The 24,009-nt window shown below is 47.6% G+C and overlaps 1 protein-coding gene across 2 annotated transcripts in view; it reads right to left on the bottom strand.

Annotated features, from left to right (window-relative positions):
- Positions 1-2,004: 2,004 nt before the first annotated feature.
- The window catches only part of taldo1 (transaldolase 1), a 37,641-nt gene continuing 15,636 nt past the window's right edge, over positions 2,005-24,009 (bottom strand). Inside the window, exons 3-9 of one of the 2 annotated variants that reach the window (XM_072466337.1) lie at positions 15,005-15,112; positions 13,615-13,746; positions 12,324-12,499; positions 7,620-7,817; positions 5,915-6,060; positions 2,636-2,687; positions 2,005-2,211 (exon numbers count right to left, since the gene is read on the bottom strand). In XM_072466337.1, the coding sequence (XP_072322438.1) occupies positions 2,210-2,211; positions 2,636-2,687; positions 5,915-6,060; positions 7,620-7,817; positions 12,324-12,499; positions 13,615-13,746; positions 15,005-15,112 (814 nt within the window). In that variant the 3' untranslated portion in view covers positions 2,005-2,209. The remainder of the gene's footprint in view (positions 2,212-2,635; positions 2,688-5,914; positions 6,061-7,619; positions 7,818-12,323; positions 12,500-13,614; positions 13,747-15,004; positions 15,113-24,009) is intronic. The other variant, XM_072466338.1, reaches the window with a different exon arrangement.

Consider the following 24,009-nt stretch of genomic DNA (forward strand, 5'->3'; position numbering starts at 1 on the left):
GATAATGACTGGGTATTCTAAAATGCTAAAAAGGTCATTCAGTTCGACCATGGCAGATCTGTACCTCAACGTTATTTATCCAACTTTGGGGGGTTAGCTCAAGATTTTCAACTATGAAAGTGCTCTCGGTTTCATAACCAAATGATTGCATCTCATCTTGCTCTGGATTTTCCCCCCACCAGAGGAAATAGTCTCTGTATCTGGAATCCTGATCTTAAAAACGTTTTGGAGATTATTCCTTCTATCTCACACAAGTCATTGTGTTCTGGAAAGTTGATGGAAATGGCAATTCTTTACTGTAGTTTGGTATTTTAAGAAATTCATACAAATATTAGAACCTGCAAAAGAATTACAATAAAGAACAAATTACTTTGATGGAGATATTACTCTACCCACAAGTGTTGCTTTTGCTGGCATTTTAGTGATGGTGGTAACTTTACAGAAGTAATTTCTTTCACTTGAGTGATATACAGATTTTGTTGATTACAGATTAGTTACACCAATAACCACCAACACTGTCTGGAAAACACCCACAAAAGGATCCATTGCAATCATGTTGACAATCTTCAAGTCTGCTTCTAGCTCATACAAGCTGGATACAGAAGATGCATGAACAACAACCTACAAACCTGTCTAGAACTGGAATTGTTGCTTGGGTCAGGTGAGGCAATGCATCAGCAGATCATTTTCCATCCAAGATCTCAGTTGAACCAAATTTGGAAGAAGCCTGGAAATGAACCGTGTTCTTGTCGCAGAGTGTGGTGAAAGTAGAGAAGGAAGAAAAAAAAAGAGAAAAAAAACACTAGAAAGTATTAATACTGAATTTGCGTTGTGATGACTCAAATGATAGTTTATAGATTTTTTTTCCAGCTTTATGACCCTTCACAAATCTTTTATTTGTCCCCTGCTTCTTCCATGACACTTATTGACCTCTTACTCCTTCAGCCATTACTAGTCTGGAAAGCCATCAATACATTGATCTCAACAAAGCTTCTCTTCAATAACAATTTTTACAATTAACTCTTTTCTATTGTGTCACACATTGTTCTGTTCCCCAAAGAGCACGAGATATGTCACTACTTTCATATGTGAATTGAGTTTTAGAAATGGAATTCATGGGGCAGCATGGTGGCTCACTGAGTAACACTGCTGTCTCACGGCGCCAAGGTCCCAGGTTCAATCCCAGCTCTGGGTCACTGTCCATGTGGAGTTTGCGCATTGTGTGTTTGCGTGGGTTTCACCGCCACAATCCAAAGATGTGCAGGCTAGGTGGATTGGCTATGCTAAATTGCCCCTTAAAATTGGCATTGGGTACAAAAAAAAAAAAAAAAGGGGATTCATAAAACTGAAACAATAGGAAACAAGAGTTTAGTGAGGCAGCATTGGGAATGGTTCACGGTATTGCTCCCATTAGCAAAAGGATTACAACGTTTCCATACTTAAAGTGAGAAGAAAATAATGGTTTTATTATAGGTAAGGCTAGATACCAGAAGCAATCTGTCCCTTTCTCCCCTACGGGACAAGACTGACAAGCAAATAATTAAATAGGATTTCACATCCTTAGCTGTGGAAAATTAGCAGCCGTAATCACTGTCTCCACCATGTGGCATACAGAGGCAAAGAAAGATTAAGATAAACCAACATGAGTGCAAGCTGAACTTCAAACAAAACAAATCCCTGATTCCTCCCCTTTATATATCAACATCCTTATGATGGGTAACCAGACCCATACAGTATCTTCAAAATGAGATTGATCACTACTTTATATGCCAATAATAGTTTAGTTTGTGATTTACACAATATTCTTACTAGCTAATGCAACCCTGTACCTTATAGATTGTTTACTAGGGTTCTGATGTTCATGCCAATATTTTCCATATCAATGTTATCTATAGGTATTTTGGTTCCATGTACTCATGCAATGTTTGTGTATAAAAAGCCAAAAGAACTACTGACTAGGAAAATAGAATAGGTGTTTCATAGCAAAGGCAACCAACACATTAGTAGTTTTATGCATTTATTAGAAAGTTGCCAGATTGCACAAGCCGACATCAAGCGCTGCTCAATAGTGGATACACCAATGATACAATGTATGGTGTACCTTTTTTTTTTTTTAAACATGGTTGGTTAAAGTGAAAATTAAACCACGTGATTCAGATTATGCAAGTTAAGAGACGCTTAGCATCCATTCTTGACAGAAAAAAGCCGTTCCTGCAAAAGAAAAAAAAACAGGTGAAGAATTAGCTACAACATTCTTGGGGCAAAATATGCATACAAGCCAATCCATTGTACAAGAGCAGCTGTCCATGTCATTCTTCCCGAACTTAAAACTCTGGTGGGGTACAAGATGCAGAAACTAGTCTATTTCTGCCAGCTTATTTGATCTTGATTTATCCCATCTCATATTATTATATGGTATCCTGAAGTAGAATTCAAAATTATACATACTCCAAACTAAACTGCAGTAACTGTTAATTGTCAGTGATTGCATTGTGAAGCAGCTATTTGAATTAGACAAGCCAGCAATGTAGCCTTTTTGATTGGTTATCAGGCAGTGCCTCAGGCAAAAGGTTAAGTGCTTATTAAATTTTCCTAGCTGATATGCATTTTGCAAATTTGTTTAAAATAAGATTACATTTCCCCAGATGTGCCGTAATTTGTTTCTTTCCTTCTCGAGCACTCTTGATCTAAAAGAAAGGCAACATCATTTTGTTTTGTCAGACACCCAATTAACAAAAAAAAAAAAAAAAAAAAAGGTTACAGCTCCCCAATTGGCAGGTGTGGGGAGAAGAGTAGGAACAACAAGAGTAGGAACAAAAACATTTGGCTCTGTAACATGCTTCTGGCCACTAGCACAGCTCACCAGTCACCAGGAGGAAGTTTCCCAGCGAGTCCTCAAAATAGATTCTGGAGCCCATGAAGTCGCAGGTCTCTCTCTCCTCCCCTCTTTTCTTCCCCCCCTCAGTACTCCATGTTGAACAAACTGGAGGAAGCACACAGAGGGTAGCAAGGACACAAATGTACGCTGTATGAAGGGCTTCAATGTTCATCACCAGGACAGTAGCTCAGTAGAACCACCACAGACCTAGCTGGCCAGGTCTTAAAGGGCATAGCTGCTACACTGGTTCTGGGTAAGGTGTTGAGGGCACAAGAGGGAAAAACATACCCAGCCTCATCCTCACCAACCTGCCTGCCACAGATGCAGCTGTCCATGACACTTATCGGTGGGAGTGGCCATCACAGTCTGTGGAGACGAAGTCCCATCTTCATACTGAATTAGATATAGTTCTTGGGACTAAAGGCATGAAGGGAAATGGGGGCAGGAGATCAGGGTATTAAACTGGATGATCAGCCATGATCATAAACGAACTAAAGGTCAACAATGGCCTCCTCCTGCTTCTATTTTCTATGTTTCCATGTCCTCCAGCATGTTATGTGGCACTACCACTATGAAAATGGATGAACAGATTGAGCAACTCTACTGGCCAACCACAAGATGCTGTGGGAAATCAGGAGCAGAATTGTACTCAAACCACAACCTGTAACCTCATGGCTTAGCATATCCCCACTCTACCATTACCACCAAGCCAGGTGATCAACCCTGGTTCAAAGACAAGTGTAGGAGGCCAGGCACCGTACCTAAAAATGAGGCATCAACCTGGTGATGCCTCAACACAGGACTACTTGTGCACTGAACAGCAAGGTGATAAGACAGAGCCAAGAGATCCCACCAACCAATGATCAGATTGAAGCTTGGCAGTCCTGCCACACCCAGCCGTGAATGGTGGTGGACAATTAAGCAACTCACAGCTTCACAAATATCCCAATTCCGAATGACAGGAGTTCAGCACAGTGCAGACCCAAAGACTGAAGATTGTGGTGAGTAGATGATCCATCTCGGTGTCCTCCTGAGGTCCACAGCATCACAGGTGCCAATCTTCAGATTCACTCCAGGTGATATCAAGAACAGCTATAATACAATGGCTATGGGTCCGGAATGTTTCAGCAATATTATGAAGACTTGTGTTTCAGAATTTGCTACAGCCCTAGAAAAGCTGTTCCAGTACAACTGAAACAGTTAATCAACTGACAAGATGTAAAATTGCCTGGAAATGTCTTGTACACAAAAAGCATGGCTAATCCAACCCGGTCAATTGCCATCCAATAGTTAAGTCATGGAAGGGGTTATATGGAACTTGCTCACTGACACTCATTTTGGATTACACAAGGGTCACTCAGCTAACCTCATTACAGCCTTGGTTCAAATAAGGGTCTGGTTTAGCATAGGGCTAAATCGCTGGCTTTGAAAGCAGACCAAGGCAGGCCAGCAGCACGGTTCAATTCCCGTATCAGCCTCCCCGAACAGGCGCCGGAATGTGGCGACTAGGGGCTTTTCACAGTAACTTCATTTGAAGCCTACTTGTGACAATAAGCAATTTTAATTTCATTTAATTCAATATGGAAAAAAAGGGCTGAGGAGAGTCACTACCTTTGAACTGCTGCCTTGACATCAAAGGTAGTGACTCTCCTCAGCCCTTTTTTTCCATATTGAATTAAATGAAATTAAAATTGCTTATTGTCACAAGTAGGCTTCAAGGCAAGTATAAATACTAAGAATACACGAGTATCTCAAAGGAGGCTCGGAATCCTGCAGTGTCAACTTACCTCCCGATTCCCCAAAGCCATCTACAATGCGCAAGTCAGGGGTGTGATAGAACACTCCTCCCTGGACAAGTGCAAGTAACGGGGTGGCACAATGGTTAACACGGCTGCCTCGCAGCACCAGGATCAATATCTGTGGAGGAGTTTATACATTCTCCCAGTGGGTTTCCTCTGGGTGCTCCAGTTTCCTCCCAGAGTCCAAAGATGAGCCGGTTTGGTGGATTGGTCATGATCAATGCACGGGGTTACAGGAATAGGGTGGGGGGCCTAGGTAGAGTGTTCTTTTGGAGCATTGGCACAGACTTGATGGCCGAATGGCCTCATTCTGCACTGTAGGGATTCTATGGATTACTCAGACATCTGATGCATCCCTCACCCCTCGTGGCTGGCGAATTGGTACTTTTTCCCCCTTCAAATATCTGAAAACAAATGCAGAAGGGGATGCTGGTGAGTTCATGGTCATTCCATTTGCACCTTGCATGTCATGCTAGAGAGAGTTGGAATTTGCCTGCCGTATCTCCGTTCTAGTCCAATCTTCTGTTAATGGTCACTTTTGTCCTGCCAGGAGAAGAATGAGATTGATGGTGTATAGGTGATGTGGCTGCTACAGCTGAATCACTGGAGGGGTAAGGGAGCAGAGAGAGAACCAAGAGTATGTTAGGTACAATTACTAGAAGGGCGAGTGATCGCACTATGATATATTGAACAGTGCAAGAGGTTGGTGGTGCGGTGCAGTGAATCAGAAGACGCATTCAATGACCCTCTTGAAGTACTGTTGCAGGGTCAGACTCTGGTAATGGACCTCCCTGGCTACCTGCACCGATTACCTTCATAGGGTTTGCCTCTTGGGCCTCCTGCAGAAGCCAAGCTTCTCTCCTCATTCCAACCTCCTATACAAATGGCTCCAGTGATGCATCAGAAACCTGCAAGAGCTTGCTCCTTGAGCACAGCTCCATTTGATGCACTTTTTCTTGCAGCCAATTTTATGAGTGCATCCCCCCCTGGTGTAGGCTGGCTGAAACACATGCGAGCTAAGCATGCCGTTGGACCCTAGAGAGTGCAGTCATCCAGCAACACAATCAACATTGGGCTGTATATTGAAATAATGGAATTGAGGCAGCACAAAATGTGCACACCTCAACAGGATTGAAGGTGGTGTAATTGGAAATTATGATTGAAGCCCAAAATCAGAAACATTCCAATTTTTAGACTCTTCTGCCTATTCACGGCACACACGTTTAAACCTGCATACCTTTAGCATGTTTTCTAGTTTAACAGCATCAGCTGAAAACTTGCGGATTCCATCAGACAATTTTTCCACAGCCATTTGGTCTTCATTGTGACGCCAACGAAAGGTCTGTTCATTCATTTCAACTTTTTGTAGATCGAGTGTTTGGGCTGCACACAAATAGAGGAAGATTTAGACCAGTTATTGCATTTACAAAAGCGGATTCAAGAACCAAAACACTGTGCCCAGGGAAATTGATCTCCTTGGGTTTCATAGTTTTGCAAGCTTAAGAAAAAGGCTTTAAAACCAAACTTTAGAACCAAGGGCTGGATTATAATAACCCTAAATGACAAGTCACAAATTTAAATTTAATCTGCACTTGTACTTCCTTTCAACTTGCCCTACCAGTATACATTCATCAATTTAAAAAAGGTGGGAACAACGGATTTGAAGCCAGTTTTCTTCAAAGGTCAGTGCATCCTCCACAAGATAATGTCACATTCCTACATAAAAGGCTCTACTGCTCAATGACACAACCTGCCTGTCTATCTCAGACAGTCGAGTAAAATGAAGCAACCAGTTAGAATTGTGTACCAAATGGATTTGTTGCGCAAGTGAAAATATGGACAATCGACATAAAACTGATCTGCAATTATCCCTAGCTCTTTAATCCCACTTCACCTGAAAACACTTGATCATGAATCATTTTGCACCAATGCCATGGGAGATGTACATCAGTTGCTTTTTTTTTATAAAATGAAAGGTAGAGAAGATACAAATTCTATGCAGGAACCCTGGATGGCACTACATAGAAGTTACAGCCTTTATAAGTAACTTATTGGGGGGCAAGATAAAGTTTGCTAATGATACAAAAAACTACTGTGGGGAGGACACAGGCAGCCAACAGATATAGACAGGCTAAGTGTGTGGGAACAATGTGACAAAGTCGGAGGCAGAAAAGCAGCATATTTAGTAGAAGATATGAAACTTGCAAATGTTGATGCACGGAGGCACTTGGGTGAATTCGTACAGGGAAAACAATGTTAGCATGTGGGTATAGCAAGCAATTATGACAAATAGGTTGTTGGCCTTTATTGCAAGAAGCTTGCTTGCTATACCCACATGCTAACATTGTTTTCCCTGTGCTTTGAGACCACATCTGGAAAACTGTGTATATTCCTGGCTAGTTTATTCTTTTTCCCCCCCTCAATTTGGCTGACTTCTAAAATACTTAACTCTCAGGCTTGCCACAACTCTGGCACATATAGAACATAGAACAATACAGCGCAGTACAGGCCCTTCGGCCCACAATGTTGCACCGAAACAAAAGCCATCTAACCTACACTATGCCATTATCATTCATATGTTTATCCAATAAACTTTTAAATGCCCTCAATGTTGGCGAGTTCACTACTGTAGCAGGTAGGGCATTCCACGGCCTCACTACTCTTTGCGTAAATTGGATTGAAAGAAGAGGTTTTGTTAACTTAAGCCATAGATGGATGTTTCTTGCAGAATTCTTGTTTTTCAATTAAAATGTATTTTTGTTGAACATTTTAAATTGCTTAAATGCTTCCCCATTTTTAATTCAAGCACCATATGGTTAGCCTACTTATCCATCCAACCGTGCCAGTTCGCCCCTCATAACTTTGCAATTTGCTTTCTTTAAGATTAATGACTGGTGTACAACAGTCAAGTTATTTGACAATGCACTTGAGCGACATCTTACCTTTATTGACACTCAAAGCAGGAGTTAGCTCTTCAACGTCTTTGCTAAGTTCTTCTAGTAGTTTTGGCGATATTGTGAGATAGTCACAGCCAGCCAAGGCCTTGATTTCACCAGTGTTACGGAAAGATGCTCCCATGACAATAGTCTTATACCCAAACTTTTTGTAATAGTTGTAGATCTTCGTTACACTTTGCACACCTATCACCAAAATCAGGAATATAATTAATATGGCAGGATAAACCAAAATCACTGTCTTTCCCCCCCCGCCCCCCCCCCCCCAAAAAAACCTGGTCCCACTTAAATGAAAAATGGCCAGAGTAAGGCATCAAAAGAAAAAGGGGAGAGGGGGTGAAGGGAAGTGATAGTTTCAGAGGGTCGGTGCAGACTTGATGCGCCAAATGGCCTCCTTCGGCACTCTGGGAATTCGATGTTCTAAAGACCTCAGTTTGCCAAAAGCAAGAGATAAAGGAACAGTTTGATCAATTGGGAATTAGTTAAGCAAGCCAATGACATTTCAGTTAGCCCTTACATAATATTGTTTATTACAGACAGCTAATTGATCAGCACTTCAGCAAGAACCCCAATAAATGGCAAGGTTTCAAACCACTATTCACAATCAGCTCCATGTTGGTGCACATGCACTGAGATATCCACAAGACGAGAGAGGGAAATATGCTTTATGGGAGATGTACGACACTACAGAATAATCCTAATGTTTTGACACAGCAGTGTGATGCCAAGTACTTATAATAATAGTTGCTTGTCACAAGTAGGCTTCAAAAGAAGTTACTGTGAAAAGCCCCTAGTTGCCACATTCCAGCACCTGTTCGGGGAGGCTGGTACGGAAACTGAACCCGCGCTGCTGCCTTGTCCTGCATTAAAAAGCCAGCTGTTTAACCCACTGTTCTAAATCAGCCCCTTCCAAACTCACCATGGGGCAATGTCATTGAACAGTGACAAAAACACTGAACCAATATTGCAAGCAGCAGGACTTCTGCTTCAGTAACAATGCCACCTCTAACATAGAAAAGTATCCCAACCCAAGGCACTTACTCAAGTGCATTATACACAATCCACCAAGCCACAAAAGGGGATATTAGGTCAGGTGACCTCAAGCTTGGATATGGAAATAGCTTTTTAAGTAGTATCAATGACGAAAGTAGTAGAGACAGAGGGAATTTTTAAAAATTCATTTCCAGGATCTGGGCGTCGCTGGTTAGGCCAGTGTTTATTGCCCATCCCTAGTTGCCTTTAAGATGGTGATAAGTTGCCTTCTTGAACCGCTAGTCCAGGAGGTGTCGGTACACCCACTATGCTGTTAGGGAAGGAGTTCCAGGAGTTTGCCCCAGCAATAGTGAAGGAACGGCAATATGTTTCCAAGTCCGTGTGGGGAGTGATTTGAGGGGAACCTCCAGATGGTTGGATTCACAGATATCTCCTGCTCTTGTCCTTCAAGACGGTAGTGATTGTGGGTTTGGAAGGTGCTTCCGAGGAACCTTGGCGAGTTACTGCAGTGCATCTTGTAAATGGTACATATGGCTGCCACGGTTCAGTGGTGGAGGGTTTGAATGTTTGTGGAAGGGGGGGGGGGGGGAAAAAAAGAGAGAAAGAGAAGAAGAAGAGAAAAAGTTACATAGGAGTCCTACCTGCCCTGGTGGCCACAGTAACAATATGGCTGATCCAGTCAGTTTCTGATCAATGGTGACCAAGCAAGGGGAGAACAGTGGCTAGCACTGCTGCCTCACGTTGCTGAGGTCCCAGGTTCGATCCTGGCTCTGGGTCACTGTCCATCTGGAGTTTGCAAGTTCTGTCAGTGTTTACCGGGGGGGGGGGGGGGGGGGGTCCTCCAAATTTAAAAAAAAAGGGGTCCAAGATGTTGATTGTGGGGGATTCAGCGATGGCAATACCATTGAATGTCATGGGGCGGTGGTTAGGTTCTCTTGCAGATGATCATTGCCTGGCACTGGTGTGGCGCGAATGTACGAGCCTGGATATTGTCCAGGTCTTGCTGCATTCAGACATGGACTGGTTAATTATCTGAATTGTTGTGAACATCCCCACTCTGACCGTGGGAGGTCATTGATGAAGTAGCTGAAGATGGTTGGGCCTAGGACACAACCCGGAGCGACTCCTGCAGTGATGTCCTGGAGCGGAGATGATTGCCCTCCAGCCACCACAACCATCTTCCTTCGTGCCAAGTATGACAACCAGAGGAAAGTTCCCCCCCCCCAACCCCCAATTCCCATTGACTCACGGGCTCCTTGATGTCAAGGGCAGTCACTCTCACCTCATCTGGCATTCAGCTCTCATGTCCATGTTTGAATCAAGGCTGTAATAAGGTCAGGAGCTGAGTGACCCTGGCGGAACCTAGACTGAGTGTCCATGAGCAGGTTATTGCTGAGTAAGTGCAGTTTGATAGCTCCTGTTGAGGACTCCTTCCATCACTTTGCTGATGGAGAGTAGATTGATAAGAGTGGTGGTAATTGGCTGGGTTGGATTTGTCCCGTTTCTGGTGTACAGGCCACACCTGGGCAATTTTCACATTGCCAAGTAGATGCCAGTGGTATAGCTGTACTGTAACAGTTTGGCTCGGGGTGCAACAAGTTCTGGAGCACAAGTTCTCAGTACTGTTGCTGGGATATTGTCAGGGCCCATAGCCCTTGCAGTATCTAGTGCCTTCAGCAGTTTCTTGATATCACATGGAGTGAATAGTATTGGCTGATGACGGACATCTGCATTGCTGGGGACCTCCTGGAGGAGACCGAGATGGATCATCCACTCAGCACTTCTGGCTGAAGATTGTTGCAAATGCATCAGCCTTGCCTCTTCCACACATGTGCTGGGCTCCTCGATCATTTGAGGATGGGGATATTTGTGGAGCCTCCTCCAGCGAGTTGTTTAATTGTCCACCACCACCACTCACTGCTGGCTGTAGCAAAGCTTGGATCCAATGTGTTTGTTGTGAAATCACTTAGTGTTGTCTATACTTGCTGCTTGGCACACAAGTAGTCCGGTGTTGTAGCTTCACCAGGTTGACACCTCATTTTTCAGTATGCCTAATGTTACTCCTACCATAACAGGCCATGAGATTGCAGATGGTGGTTGAACGCAATGCTGCTGATGGCCTACAGCGCCTCATGGAGGAGTTGCTAGACATGTTTGAAGCCTATCCCATTTAGCTTGGTGGTGCCACATAACACAATGGGGGGGCGTATCCTCAATGTGAAGGCGGGACCATCTCCACAAGGACGGTGCAGTGGTCACTTCTACCGATACGGTCATGGACAGATGCATCTGCAGCAGACAGATTGGTTAGGTTCCCTCACCAGCTGTTGCAGTCCCAGTCTAGTGGCTATGTCCTTTAGGATTTGGCCAGCTCGGTCTGTCGTGGTACTACTTGGTGACAGACATTGAAGTCCCCCACCAGATCATATTCTGTGCTCTTGCCACCCTCAGCGCTTCCTCCAAGTGGTGTTCAATAATTCATCAGCAGGTGGTTTCCTTGCCCATGTTTAAACAAAGCCATGAGACTTCCTGGGGTCCAGAGTCGATATTGAAGACTCCCTGGGCAACTCCCTCCCAACTGTATACCACTGTGCCACCACCTCTGCTGAGTCGGTCCTGCTGGTGAGACAGGACATACCCAGGAATGGTGATAGTAGTATCTGGGACAGTCAATACTGACAGAATCATACCTTAACAAACAATATCAAGCTGTTGCTTAACTAGTCTGAAACAACCCCCAACTTTGGCACAAATCCCCAGATGCGAGTAAGGACTTTGCAGGGTTGGGTTTCCCATTGCATTTTCCAGTGCCTGTTTCAATACCAGATGGCTATCCAGTTTCATTCCTTTTTGTGTTTTCATAGTGGTTGCTACATCTGAGTGGCTTGCCGGACTATTTCAGAGGGCATTGAAGAGTCAACCATTGCAGTAAAGTCACATGTAGGCCAGACCAGGTAAGGATGGCAGATTTTCTTGCCTAAAAAGGACATTAGTGAACCAGATGGATCTGTACGACAAATCAACAATCATTAGACTTTCAATTCCATATATTTTTTTATTGAGTTTAAATTCCATCACCTGCTGTGGTGGAATTTCAAAGTTCAGGGCCTTTCACAGGTCAGCACTAGTGGATGTGCAGATACAAGAAGGTTGTAGAGCTGGTGGAAATAGAGATAGGGAGGAGCCAAGGTGGGATTTGAAAACAAGGTTGAGAATCATGAATTGAGGCATTGTTTAATGGGAGTCAAATGTAGGCCTGTGAGCACTGGGTGACAGGTGACTGAATCTTGATGCAAGTTGGGACACGGGTAGCAGTGCTTTGGATAAGATGAAGTTGAGAGCGAAAGTTGGGAGGTTCACTAAAATAAAGGCTAAAGATAACGAAGACATGGATGAGGGTGTCAGCAATGAATAAGCTCTGCTAGGTGGAGTCAGACATTGTTAGAGTCTTGGAAATAGGTTGTGTTAGTGATGGCACAGATAGGTCGTTGGAAGCTCATGCCAGGAGTCAAATACAACAACCTGCTTCAGTCTCAGGCAGTCAGGGATAAAGTTCTTTGCAGAGAACATTTAAATTTTATAGTGCAAGGTCAGCTGCAAAGTACTCAAAGTAAAAAATGCCCAGATAATCAATACACAGCCACAACTACACCAATAAGCTAATGCTCGCTATTTTCCTTGGAATTCAATAGCTTGTACCTGGGTCTGCTGATGGTTCGAAGCTTTTCTGATCGGTATTGGCTACATGCCAGTCCAGAATACGACCCACAAATGGGGAAATCAGTGTTGCTCCAGCCTCTGCACAGGCAACTGCCTGAGCAAATGAGAAAAGCAGAGTCATGTTGCAGTGGATGCCACACTGTTCTTCAAGGATCCTAAAACAGAGTTAGAGGTTTAACTTGCCCGCCTGAAACTGTAAACTGGTCACAGCAACTCAAGGATGGTTTGTACAGCAAGATCAGGAGGGAAGGGAAGAAAAAAGAAAAAAAAAAGTGTTCATCTGTCAGAAGTAGTTTTGTTTTTATTCTGAACATTTACCTTACTACCCAAGACTCTTCCAATTAAGATTTCTCCTCTGCCCTCTTATCAGAGAATTAAACTTCTCACCCTCCATTTCTAACTTTAACTGTTTGAGCTCAAGACTGGTTGGATCCATATTGCTGATAGGCAAAGTCAGACTCTTCACAGCAACATAGTACATCAACAGTAACCTGGAGGGACAGCAGCTCATAGGTCAGTATTTAAATCTCGCTAATATTCATTGTTTATTTAAACCTTTTAAAATGATATGTTTTGCAGTAACACATTAGGTTAGCCTGCATTCCTGAAGATCACACCAAACTTCCATAGGAATATTTAAAATTATGAATGTTGAAATGCTGATATGCTTAGGTTGACAATCCAATATAATGTAAAGGACAGCACGGTCACAGCGCCAGGGATCTGGGTTCGATTCTCGACTTGGGTCACTGTCCGTGCGGAGTCTGCATGGGTTTCCTCTGGGTGATCCGGAGAGGAAACCGGAAGGTGTGCTGGTTAGACGAATTGGACATTCCGAATTTGCCCTCAGTGTATCGGAACAGGCGCCCAAGTGTGGTGACTTGGAGATTTTCACAGCAACTTCATTGCAGTGTTAATGTAAGCCTACTTAATGGTGAGTGCAAAGATTGGAATAAATTAGGAAAATAAACATGTACATAAGCTGGAGATGATCTGCAGAACAGTTCCAATATCACTGCCTCATTTCTTGTGATTTAAATTCTCTGGTGAAATCAGGCCAAAATAATAATTCCAAATGGCTATTTGCAATTCAGCAAACCTCCAAGCTGCCATCAGGCACAAAAGGACAAGGAATAGAATACCTTCACCATTTCCACTAGTTGTTAGAAATTGGTAGGTCTCTCAAAGTTCAGGTTAAATGGACAACAATCATGCCCACTCAATTCATTGACATTTTTAGTCAATTAAGTAGCTACAAAGCAATACTTACTTCCCAGCCTGTATACCCTCCCATGTGGAAGCAAGTTTGATAAGAATACGATCCTTGTTGATTCCAGCATCCTTGTACATCAGAATTAGGTGTTGGGCCTTTTGGACCATAGCATCTTTGTCAAATGACAACCTAGCATACATCAAGAAAAAGTGAGCACCATGCATATCCAGGCGATTCAGTTAATCAATTTCAAACAACAACTGTTTGTTTAATTTTTTTCAAGGGCTGTGATTGTTGAGGACACGGCTAGCAGTTGATGCACATCCTCAATTGCCCTGGAGAAGGTGCTGGTAGGCCAGCTTCTTGAACTACTGCAGACCATATGATGTAGGTATACCCAGTGCTGCAAGAATGTTCCAGGTTTTCAACAGTGACAACGAAGGCACAGGGGTATATTTCCAAGTCAGGGCAGTGTATGGTTTGGAGGAGGATTGGTGAGTTGCTCAGTGAATCTTATAAACAGTATACACTTCTGCCAGTGTGCCCATGGAGGCAGGGGCAAATGGCTTAAGGTAGGGGATTGGGTGCCAATCAAGCAGGCAGCTTTGGCCCAACTATTGTTGAGCTCTAGTGTTGTTGGAGCTGCACTCATCCAGGCAAGTGGAGAGTATTGCATCACACACTTGACTTGTGCCTTGCAGATGAAAATCAGGTGAGTTAATCAGCACATAATAATTCGAATCCCTCTTCTCTAAAAATTTAGTTGGGTTCAATTGCAAAGATCACAGAATTTATAGTGCAGGAGGCAGCCACTGGCCCTTTGAAACAGCACCCTACTTAATTAAGCTCACACCTCCCTATAATCCTACCTAACCATGTTGGACACCAAGGGTAATTTAGCATGGCCAATTCACCTAACCTGCACATCTTTGGATTGTGGGAGGAAACCAGAGCACCCAGAGGAAACAGACACGGGGAGAACATGGCAGAGGCCACAGAGACAGTGACCCAAGCTGGGAATCGAACCTGGGACCCTGGAGCTGTGAAGCAACAAAGTGCTACCATGCTGCCCCTCACCACAAGGAGAGAGCACCCAAAACTTATTTCAGACTAAAAAGGGATGTAAATGGAAGAAATCTCACCGGGGGGGGGGGGGGGGGGGGGGTGTCAGTGCGGACCCATTGTCTTGCTCAATAACCATCTGGACTTGGGCAGAGGAGACTAGTAAATATTACAGAAAACACAAAAGACAGGTTGCATTTTTAAAACTAACGAGGTCAGCAAGTGACTTCATGATAGAACAAAATATTGTTAATACATGGTGTACATACTTAGGAGAGGTCTGCATTACAACATATCAGACAATCCATGAATTCTATTGGGTAGATATGCTTTAAAATTGACTATACCAGCTATTTTGCTATTCTGGAGTATTATCAGTTTTTACCTTGCATCAACTTCAGTAGAAACTCTGCCAGGAATTTTCTTCAAAATTTCCACCCCAAAGTTGACAAACAGCTTGTCTGCAACACTTGACATTTGTTCGGCCTCAGATCTGAAAAAAAAAAAAAAAAATGGTTGTTTTATGTTAAGAGGAAAGATTGGACAGACTGGGCTGTTGCTTAGAAGGAGAGGTGATCCTATTGAAACACAAGATCCCGAGGAGACTTTTGCCAAATGATTCCCCTGGTGAAGGGACAAGAACAAGGGAACAGTTTAAAAAGGGGTCACCCATAAAACGATGAGAATGTTTTTCGGAGGGTCATAAATCTTTGGGACGCTCTTCCATAGGGGGACAGTGGAGGCAGAGTCATTGAATATTTAAGGCAGAGGTAGATAGGTTCTTGACCATCACTGTTAGATGGAATGTGGAGTTGAGGCCAGCCAGAACAGTCATGATCTTACTTAACAAGAGAACAAACTAGATGGTCAAATGGCCTACTCCAGCTTCAAATTTGTATCTCATACTTAGATGGCAAGAGACCAGGAAATGCTGGTATGGAGAAGGATCTGGACATTCTTTTTTAAATAAACAATTTTATTGAGGCATTTTGGCATAGTTAACAGCAACAGTACAGAACAGTGTGCAATCAACATAATGCAAAAAACCCAGCTCCCATCCCACAAGGGCCTGCCTAATTAACCCCCCGACGATTAATTTTCCGCGAAGTCGTCGATAAATGGCTGCCACCTCCGGGCAAACCCTGACATTGACCCTCTCAGAGCGACCTTAAATTTTCTCCAGACCGAGGAAGCACACCATGTCCGATAGCCAGGCCTCTGACTTCAGGGGCTTTGAGTCCCTCCATGCCAGCAGTATTCGTCGCTGGGCTACCAGGGAAGCAAAGGCCAGAACGTCGGTCTTTCTCCTCCTGGACTCCCAGGTCCTCCTAAACGCCAAAAATTGCCACCTCTGGACTCATCACCACCCTAGTTTTCAGTACTCGGGACATAACGTCCGCAAATCCCTGCCAGTACCCAGAGTTTTGAACACGCCCAGAACATGTGGACATGGTTCACTGGTCCTCCCCGCACATCTGGTGCACCCGTCCTCCCGTCCAAAGAATTTACTCATCCGGGCCACTGTCATGTGTGCCCGGTGGACGACCTGGAAAGTACCTGAAATCATTCCCTCTCGCCAGCCCAAATTTCTCCTCCAGCACCCTCATGCTCAGGAAGCTCCCTTCTAAGAACAGATCCCCCATATTCTCAGTCCCAGCCCTCCGCCATATTCGGAACCCACCGTCCATATTCCCTGGGGCAAACCGGTGATCGTCACAAATTGGGGACCAAACCGATGCTCTCACTTCCCCCATGTGCCTCCTCCATTGGCCCCAGATCCACAAAGTCGCCACCACTATAGGGCTGGTGGAGTACCGCGCCGGCAGGGGCGCCGTAACCAGGGCTGCCAAACTGGTGCTCCTGCACAAAGCGGCCTCCATCCACCCCCGAGCCGACCCTGCACCCACCATCCATCCGCCCTCAAACCGCCCCCACCCCCAAACCGACCCCGCACCCACCATCCACTTCCTTATCATAGCTATGTTGGCCGCCACTTCCTTATTATAGCTATGTTGGCCGCCCAGTAGTAATTACTAAAATTTAGCAGCACCAGCCCCCCCTTCCCCTCTAGCATCACCCTCTTCACCCGCGGGGACTTTCCTGCCCACACAAATCCCATAATTATTTTATTGTCCTCTTAAAAAGGACCGCGGAATGAAAATGGGGAGACACTGGAATACGAACAAGAATCTCGGGAGGATTGTCATTTTGACCATCTGCACTCTCCCCGCTAGTGTCAGTGGGAGCACATCCCATCTCCCGAACTCGACCCTAATTTGCTCCACCAACCAGGATAAGTTCAACTTGTGCAACCGACCCCAGTCCTGCGCCACCTGTATCCCCAAGTATCTGAAACGGTCCCCTACTAATCTAAATGACAGGCCCCTCAGCTGACCCTACTGGCCCCTCGCCTGCACTACAAACAACTCACTCTTTGCCATGTTCAGTTTATACCCTGAGAACCAGCAGAATTCCCTCAAGATTCCATCCCAGCCACTGGATCCGTGATGTACAAGAGCAGGCCATCGGCGTATAACAAAAAACTCGTGTGTGTGTCCCCCCACCATAAAGCTCAGGGCAATTGCCAGCAGCTCTATTGCTAGCGCAAACAGCAGTGGGGAGAGGGGGCACCCCTGCCTTGTCCCTCGGTACAGTCTAAAATAGTCAGACGTCGTCCTATTCGTCCCCACACTAGCCTCCGGAGCCTGGTACAGCAGCCTAACCCAGTCAATAAAGCCCTCGCCGAACCCAAACTCGCCCCAACACCTCCCATAAATAGTCCCACTCAACCCGGTCAAAAGCCTTTTCGGCATCCATTGCCACGACTATCTGTACCTCGCTACTCTCCGGGGGCATCAAGATCACATTTAGCAGCCTTCTTAGGTTGGCCACCAGCTGCCTGCGCTTGACAAACCCAGTTTGGTCTTCCATAATAACATGCAGCACGCAGTCCTCAATCCGAGAAGCCAAAAGCTTGGCCAGTAATTTTGCATCTACACGGAGCAGAGAGATCAGCCTATAGGACCCACATGCCTCAGAGTCTGTCCCATTTCAGTATCAGGGAGATGGTGGCCTGTGACATCGCCGGGGGCAAGACCCTCGGTCTCTTGCCTCATTAAAAACCCTAACCAGCACCGGCGATCTGGGCATCCTTGCATGAAACATAGGAAGTTAACATGCAGGTGCCACAAGCAACGAAGATGTTTGTCTTTTTTTTTTTTTAAACAAAGGAATTAGAGTACAAGATTAGAATAGTCTTCCAGGAATTACAGCATTGGATAGACCTCACCTGGAGTTGGACTGTCGGTGGCAGCCATGGAGTGAGTGGTCACACATGTGACGCCTGCCTCACCTGCATGGAGATCTTGGGAGGGCGGACGGTGAGAGAGTGCCCAGTGAAGGTAATAGTCCTCTGGCGAGTCTGGTGCATAGATCAGAGGACAGGAAGTGCTACGAGAGAGCACAAAGCTGGAGCAGGGCAATTTTTATGGTGCACCATAGGTCAAGGGGGCAGAGGGCAAGGGAGCAGCACTGCCCACCCAGTGGTCAGAGCAACTGGTGGAGTTTTTAAAATAGGTTCCTGCAGCAGTGGAAAGAGGCCTCAGAAGACGATTGAAAAAGTGGGTCGTAGGCTGGAGGCTCACGGCCTGATGACACAGAAGGTGGAGGAGGCAGTGGGTGGGTGTGGGGGGGGGGGGGGGGGGGGGGGGGAAGATGAGGAGCAGATGGTGGCCTTGCGGCAGCGAATGGGGGCGGTGGACAGCCAGAAAAGGCTCAGAGATCAATTGGAGGATCTGGAGAACTGGAGTGCCTCCCACAATGGTGGCTGTGACCTCTCCCGCATCATTCACTTCCATATTCCCTGAATAGCAGCCCTCACCTGCTCTCAACCACCACCCCCCTCCCCCACAATCTGCCAACAGCCCCACATGATGGCGGTAGTCAGGATGCCCGAGGGTATTGAGGGAACAGACACTGCCAAGTATGTGGCAATGATGTTGGAGCAGTTGATGGGAGAGGGGGCCTTTGATTGGCCCTGGAGGTGGGTTTCGACAGGGAGAGCGGAGATGGAGAGTCTGTTTTTTGTTAGTTAGTGATTTGGGGGAGGTGGATTGGAGGGGGATGGGGAGGTTACAGGCCTTCGGTTAGGGGCCACCATGCCAGCTAGGTGGGCTAGTTAACAGAAGCAAAGTGGGGGGTTGGCTGCTGATATGGGTATGAATGGTGTGGTGCAGTTGGGAAGGGAGAGATGGCGGTGGACATCAGAGGGTGGGCCTGGAGGGAAGTGTGATGTGGGCTGGTCCAGGAAGGTGTATGAACGATTGGCGGGGGGGGGGTCAGGAGCCCCCGACCAGGCTGGTAACGTGGAATGTGCGAGTGGTGAATGGGCCGGTTAAACTGTTGCGCGTTCACGCATCTAGAGTCTGAAGGAGGACATGGCGTTTCGGCAGGAAACGCACCTGAAATTGGGGGATCAGACAATCAGAGGGAGGGATGGGTGGAGAGGTGTTCCACTCAGACTGGCCCAATTGGGGGGGGGGGGGGGGGGGGGGGCGCGCAAGGTGGTGATGGACCTGGAGGAGATGAATGGGGTATTTGAGGCCTTCTATAGGAGGCTTATGAGACAGTTCTGGGATGGGTTGGGGTATCCCCCAAGGTGGAGATGGGGCAGATGTAGGGCCTGAAGGCCCAGTTTGGGCTGTGGGAGGTGATGACACGAGGGTGATGCGTAGGGAAGGCCATGGGTCCGGACAGGTTCCCAAAACTTTTTAAAAGATGCTTGGAGCAGAGCTGGAGCAGCCATACATAGTTGTTGAATGCCAATGGTGGAAGAGAGAAGAGATTTTCATAGAACCCCTACAGTGCAAAAATACACCATTCATTTTGTCGAGTCGGCACCGACCCTCTGAAACAGCACCCTAACCTAGGCCCAATCCCCACCCCATCATTGTAACCCCACCTAGGGACAATTTAGCATTCCCAATTAACATAACCTGCACATCTTTGGACAGTGGGAGGAATCCAGAGCACCTGGAGGAAACCCACGCAGACACAGGAAGAATGTGCAAAGAGTTGTCAGAGGTCGAAATCGAACCAAGGTCCCTGGTGCTGTGAGACACCACTGCGCCACCGTCATTTTGGGGAATTTGGCCGGTTTGAGAGGTACAATTTGAATACAGAAAGTGCGAGGTGTTACTGATCAATGCGAGGGGCAGAGGTTAGGCGAGTTGCCGTTAAGGTGGTGGGGACGAGCTTTAGATACGTCTGTATCCAGGTGGCGCAGAGCAGGGCCCAGCAGCATAGGTTGAACTTGGCTCAATTGGAGGAGAGGATGAAGGCGGATTTTAGGAGGTGGGATGTTTTGCCGTTGTCACTGGCAGGGTGGGTGCAAGACAGTTAAAACGACAGTGCTGCTGAGATTGCTGTTTGTTTTTCATAACCTCCCTACCTTTGTCCCAAGTCAGGGCAGCACGGTGACGCAGTGGTTAGCCTGCTGCCTCAGGGCAACGCGGTCCCAGGTTTGATCCTGGCTCTGGGTCATTGTCTACTATCTGTGTGGAGTTTGCACATTCCCCCACGTGTCTGCGTGGGTTCCACCCCCACAACCCAAAGATGGGCAGGTTAGGTGGATTGGCTATGCTAAATTGCCCCTTAATTGGAAAAATTGAAATGGGCATTCTAAATTTATTTTCTTAAAAAAAGCCCTTGACTTCCGGTTGCGGCTATGCCTTGGTAGGTCACATGGTCAGCAGCTCCCGTCGATAACGAACTTTTGGGCCCTTTTAAGGACCTCCAGCAGCATTTGGACGACGATTCCCGGTGTGGGAAGCAAACAGTGAGGGTCCCCCAGCACGGTGGAATGGACCAGGAGCGGAGCGGTCAAAAAAGTGGCTTTAGAGAAGAGAGGAGAACGGGTGCGAAAAAACAAGATGGCGGCGGGCGCTGATCAGGCACCGTGGGCCAAGTGGTCTCGGGAGTAGCAGGAGTTTGAGAAGCTGCATTGCGGACTTGAAGGCGGAGATGTTGGCCCCTATGATGGCGTTGATCGAAAGGTTGGTGGAGACCCAGAAGTTGCAGGGGACGGCGATTAAGGAGGTGCAGCAGAAGGCCTCTGTGAATGAGGACAAGATTCTGCGCCTGGCGGTCAGAGTGGAAGCGCTGCACAAAAAATGGCAGGAGAAGCTGGAGGACCTGGAGAATAGGTCGAGGAGGCAGAACCGGTGGATTCTGGGTCTCCCTGAAGGCGCGGAGGGGTCAGATCCTGGGGCGTATGTGGCCACGATGCGGAGTACGCTGATGGGCGCCTGGACCTTCCCGTGGCCCCCTGGAGCTGGATGGGGCGCAGAGTCCTGGCCAGGAGGCCAAGGGCGGACGAGCCACCTGCGATGGGCGAAGAAGGAGCGGAGCAGCAGGTGGGAGAACACAGAGATCCGGATTTACCAGGACTGGAGTGCAGAGCTGGCCAAGAAGCGGGCAGGATTCAATCAGGCCAAGTCAGTCCTCCATGGGAAGGGGGTGAAGTTTGGGCTGTTACAGCCGGCGAGGCAGTGGGTCACATACCAGGACCGTCACCACTATTTTGATACGCCGGATGAGACGTGGACTTTAATCAAAAATGAGAAGTTGGTCTCGAATTAATGGTTTGCAGTATGTTATGACAGATGTGGGTGAGGGGGATGGGGTGATGTTTGGGTGGAGTTTTCCCCCCACGTTTTCTTGGGTCTGGGGTGACCCCGTGGCCTGGTGCCCTAGGGGATTGGGGCAAAGTCATAGTTGGAAGGAGCTGCGTCATAGGGGGCGGGATCACCCAGGCAGGGAGCGCGGCTTTTTCCTGCAAAATGGTGGGGGCGGTACGGTGTTTGAGGTTCGCATTGGTTTATATGGGGTGTGTGGGGTGGGGGGGGGGGGGGGGGAGGAGAGAAAGAGAGACTCTTTTACCCCACTTAGGTTGGGGGGGGGGGGGGGCACTGGAGATTTGGATGGGGAATCCAAAGGGGGATTGGAGGCAGATGCAGGAGCGGCTGGGGTCAGCATGAGTCAGCTGGCTTACGGGAGTGCAATTGGGGGAGGGGGGGGGTTAAGCAGTTGCTTGGTCAGGGGAAGGGAGGGGGGGTGGGGGGAGAAGAACTGGGTTGCAGCAGTGCTGATTGAGGGGGAAAATCGATGGTACAAGGGAGAGTCGGGGCAGGGAGCCTCCGCCTGGGGGGCTGGAAGTGGGGGCACATGGCTGGCCTAAAAAAGGAGATGCTAGTTGGCAAGGGGCAGGGGGAGCACCCCGATCCAGCTGATCACATGGAACGAGAGAGGCCTGAATGGGCCGGTCAAGAGGGCCTCAAGTGTTCTCGCACTAAAGGGGCTAAAGGCAGACGTAGCCATGCTTGAGGAAACACCTGAAGATTGCGGATCAAACCAGGCTGAGGAAGGGATGGGTGGGGTAGGTTTTTCACTCAGGCTGGATGCAAAGAACAGGGGGGGTTGCAATCTTGGTGAATAGGCAGGTGGCATTTGAGGCGATGGGTATTGTGGCGGACAAGCATTATGTTATGGTGAGTGGCAGGCTGCAGGGCGCCCTGGTGGTGCTAGTGAATGTGTATGCTCCGAACTGGGATGATGCAGTGGTCAGGGGGGAGTTAATCTCAATCAGGGCCCACAGGGGAAAGAGGGAGAGGATAGAGAGGGAGAGATTGGTGGGGGAGATACTGAGGGTAGATAGGAGGTATGCGGAATCACCCAAGGAGGGGCTGCTGGAGGAGCGCTGGAGCCTCCAAACGGAGTTTGACTTGCTAATCACGGGAAAGGCCGAGGCCCAGTTGAGGAAGGTACAGGGAGCAGTGTATGAGTATGGGGAGAAGGCAAGTTGGATGCTGGCGAATCAGCTGTGGAAGAGGGAGGCGGCTAGGGAGATTGGGGGAATTAGAGATAAGGGGGGGGGGGGGAAAAAAAGAGAAAAGAAGAGGAAAGAGGGGAGGAGGAGGGAGAAACAGTGCAGAGTCCAGCTAAAATAAACGAGGTCTTTCAGGACTTCTATGGTAAACTGTACAAGTCAGATCCCCTGGAGGGTAGGGAGGGGATGAGACAGTTCCTGGACCAATTGAGGTTCCCGAAGGTGGAGGAAGGGCAGGTAGAGGGACTGGGGGTCCCGATTGGGATGGAGGAGCTAGTTAAGGGATTGGGGAGTATGCAGGCGGGAAAGGCCCGGGGGCCAGATGGGTTCCCCGTAGAGTTCTATAGGAAATTCCCTGAGGTGTTGGGCCCGCTGCGGTTAAGAACTTTTAACGGGACCTCCGGGTGCGGCTATGCAGAGCTAGGTCGCATATTCGGCAGCTCCCGCTTGGAACGAACTTTTGGGCTCATTTACAGGGCCCCCACGGCATTGGTTTGACATTTCCCGGTGTGGGAAGAAGGCTGCAGCATTCCCCTGACAGTGTCCCCCAGGAATGTTATGTCTTTTGGCTACCAGACCCGGCAGAAACAGTAAAGGATTTGGCTTTGGCTGCAGGTTTAGACAAGGGCCTCTTCCAGCATGCAGGCGGGGGAAGGGCAAGCTTAAAGCTGCGATTTGACTTGACTCTATCAAAGGTGAATTCTAGCAGCAGAGGGAACAACTGTGAAAAGATCTACCAGGGCCATTGAAGAAGCAGGGACGAGGCTTCTGGTGGCGGCCATGGAGGGGTAGGTTGCGCATTCGGCAGCTCCCGTCTGGAGCCGACTCTCAGACCTTTTTCAGGGGTTTCCATAGACTTTTTGGGGCAGACTGATGAAGCAAACACTGCCAACTTCTATGAAACGGACCAGAAGTGTAACGGCCAAAGGAGCGGCACTGGAGCAACAGGAGAAGCGAGGGAAAGAAAACAAAATGGCGGCAGCCAAGGACAAAGGGGAGCTGCAGGAGTTCATCAAGCGCTGCTTCAAGGAGCAGCGCGAGGAGATGCGCAAAGAGATGTTGGCGCCTATGCTTTCAGCAATTGAAGGACTCAGGATCACGCAGAGGGCCCATGAAGCTAAGATCCAGGAGGTACAGAAAAGAGTCAGTCAGAACAAGGACGAGCTCGTGGGCCTGGCAGTGAGAGAGGAGCAGAACGAGGCGCTACACAAGAGGTGGGCGGGAAGACTCGAAGACCTGGAGAACAAGTAGAGGAGAAAGAATCTGCGAATCCTGGGTCTCCCCGAGGGAGTGGAGGGGGCTGATGCCGGGGCATATGCGAGCACGATGCTCGAGGCGATGATGGGCACGAAGGCCCCTTCGAGGCCGCTGGAGTTGGACGGGGCACATCAGGTGCTGGCGAAGAAGCCCCAGGCAAATGAGCCGCCAAGGGCGATGGTGGTGTGGTTCCACCGGTTCACAGACAGAGAGTGGGTCCTGAGATGGGCCAAGAAGGAGCGGAGCAG

This window comes from Scyliorhinus torazame, chromosome 10 (genome assembly GCF_047496885.1).
Source record: "Scyliorhinus torazame isolate Kashiwa2021f chromosome 10, sScyTor2.1, whole genome shotgun sequence".
Classification (NCBI taxonomy): Eukaryota; Metazoa; Chordata; class Chondrichthyes; order Carcharhiniformes; family Scyliorhinidae; genus Scyliorhinus; species Scyliorhinus torazame.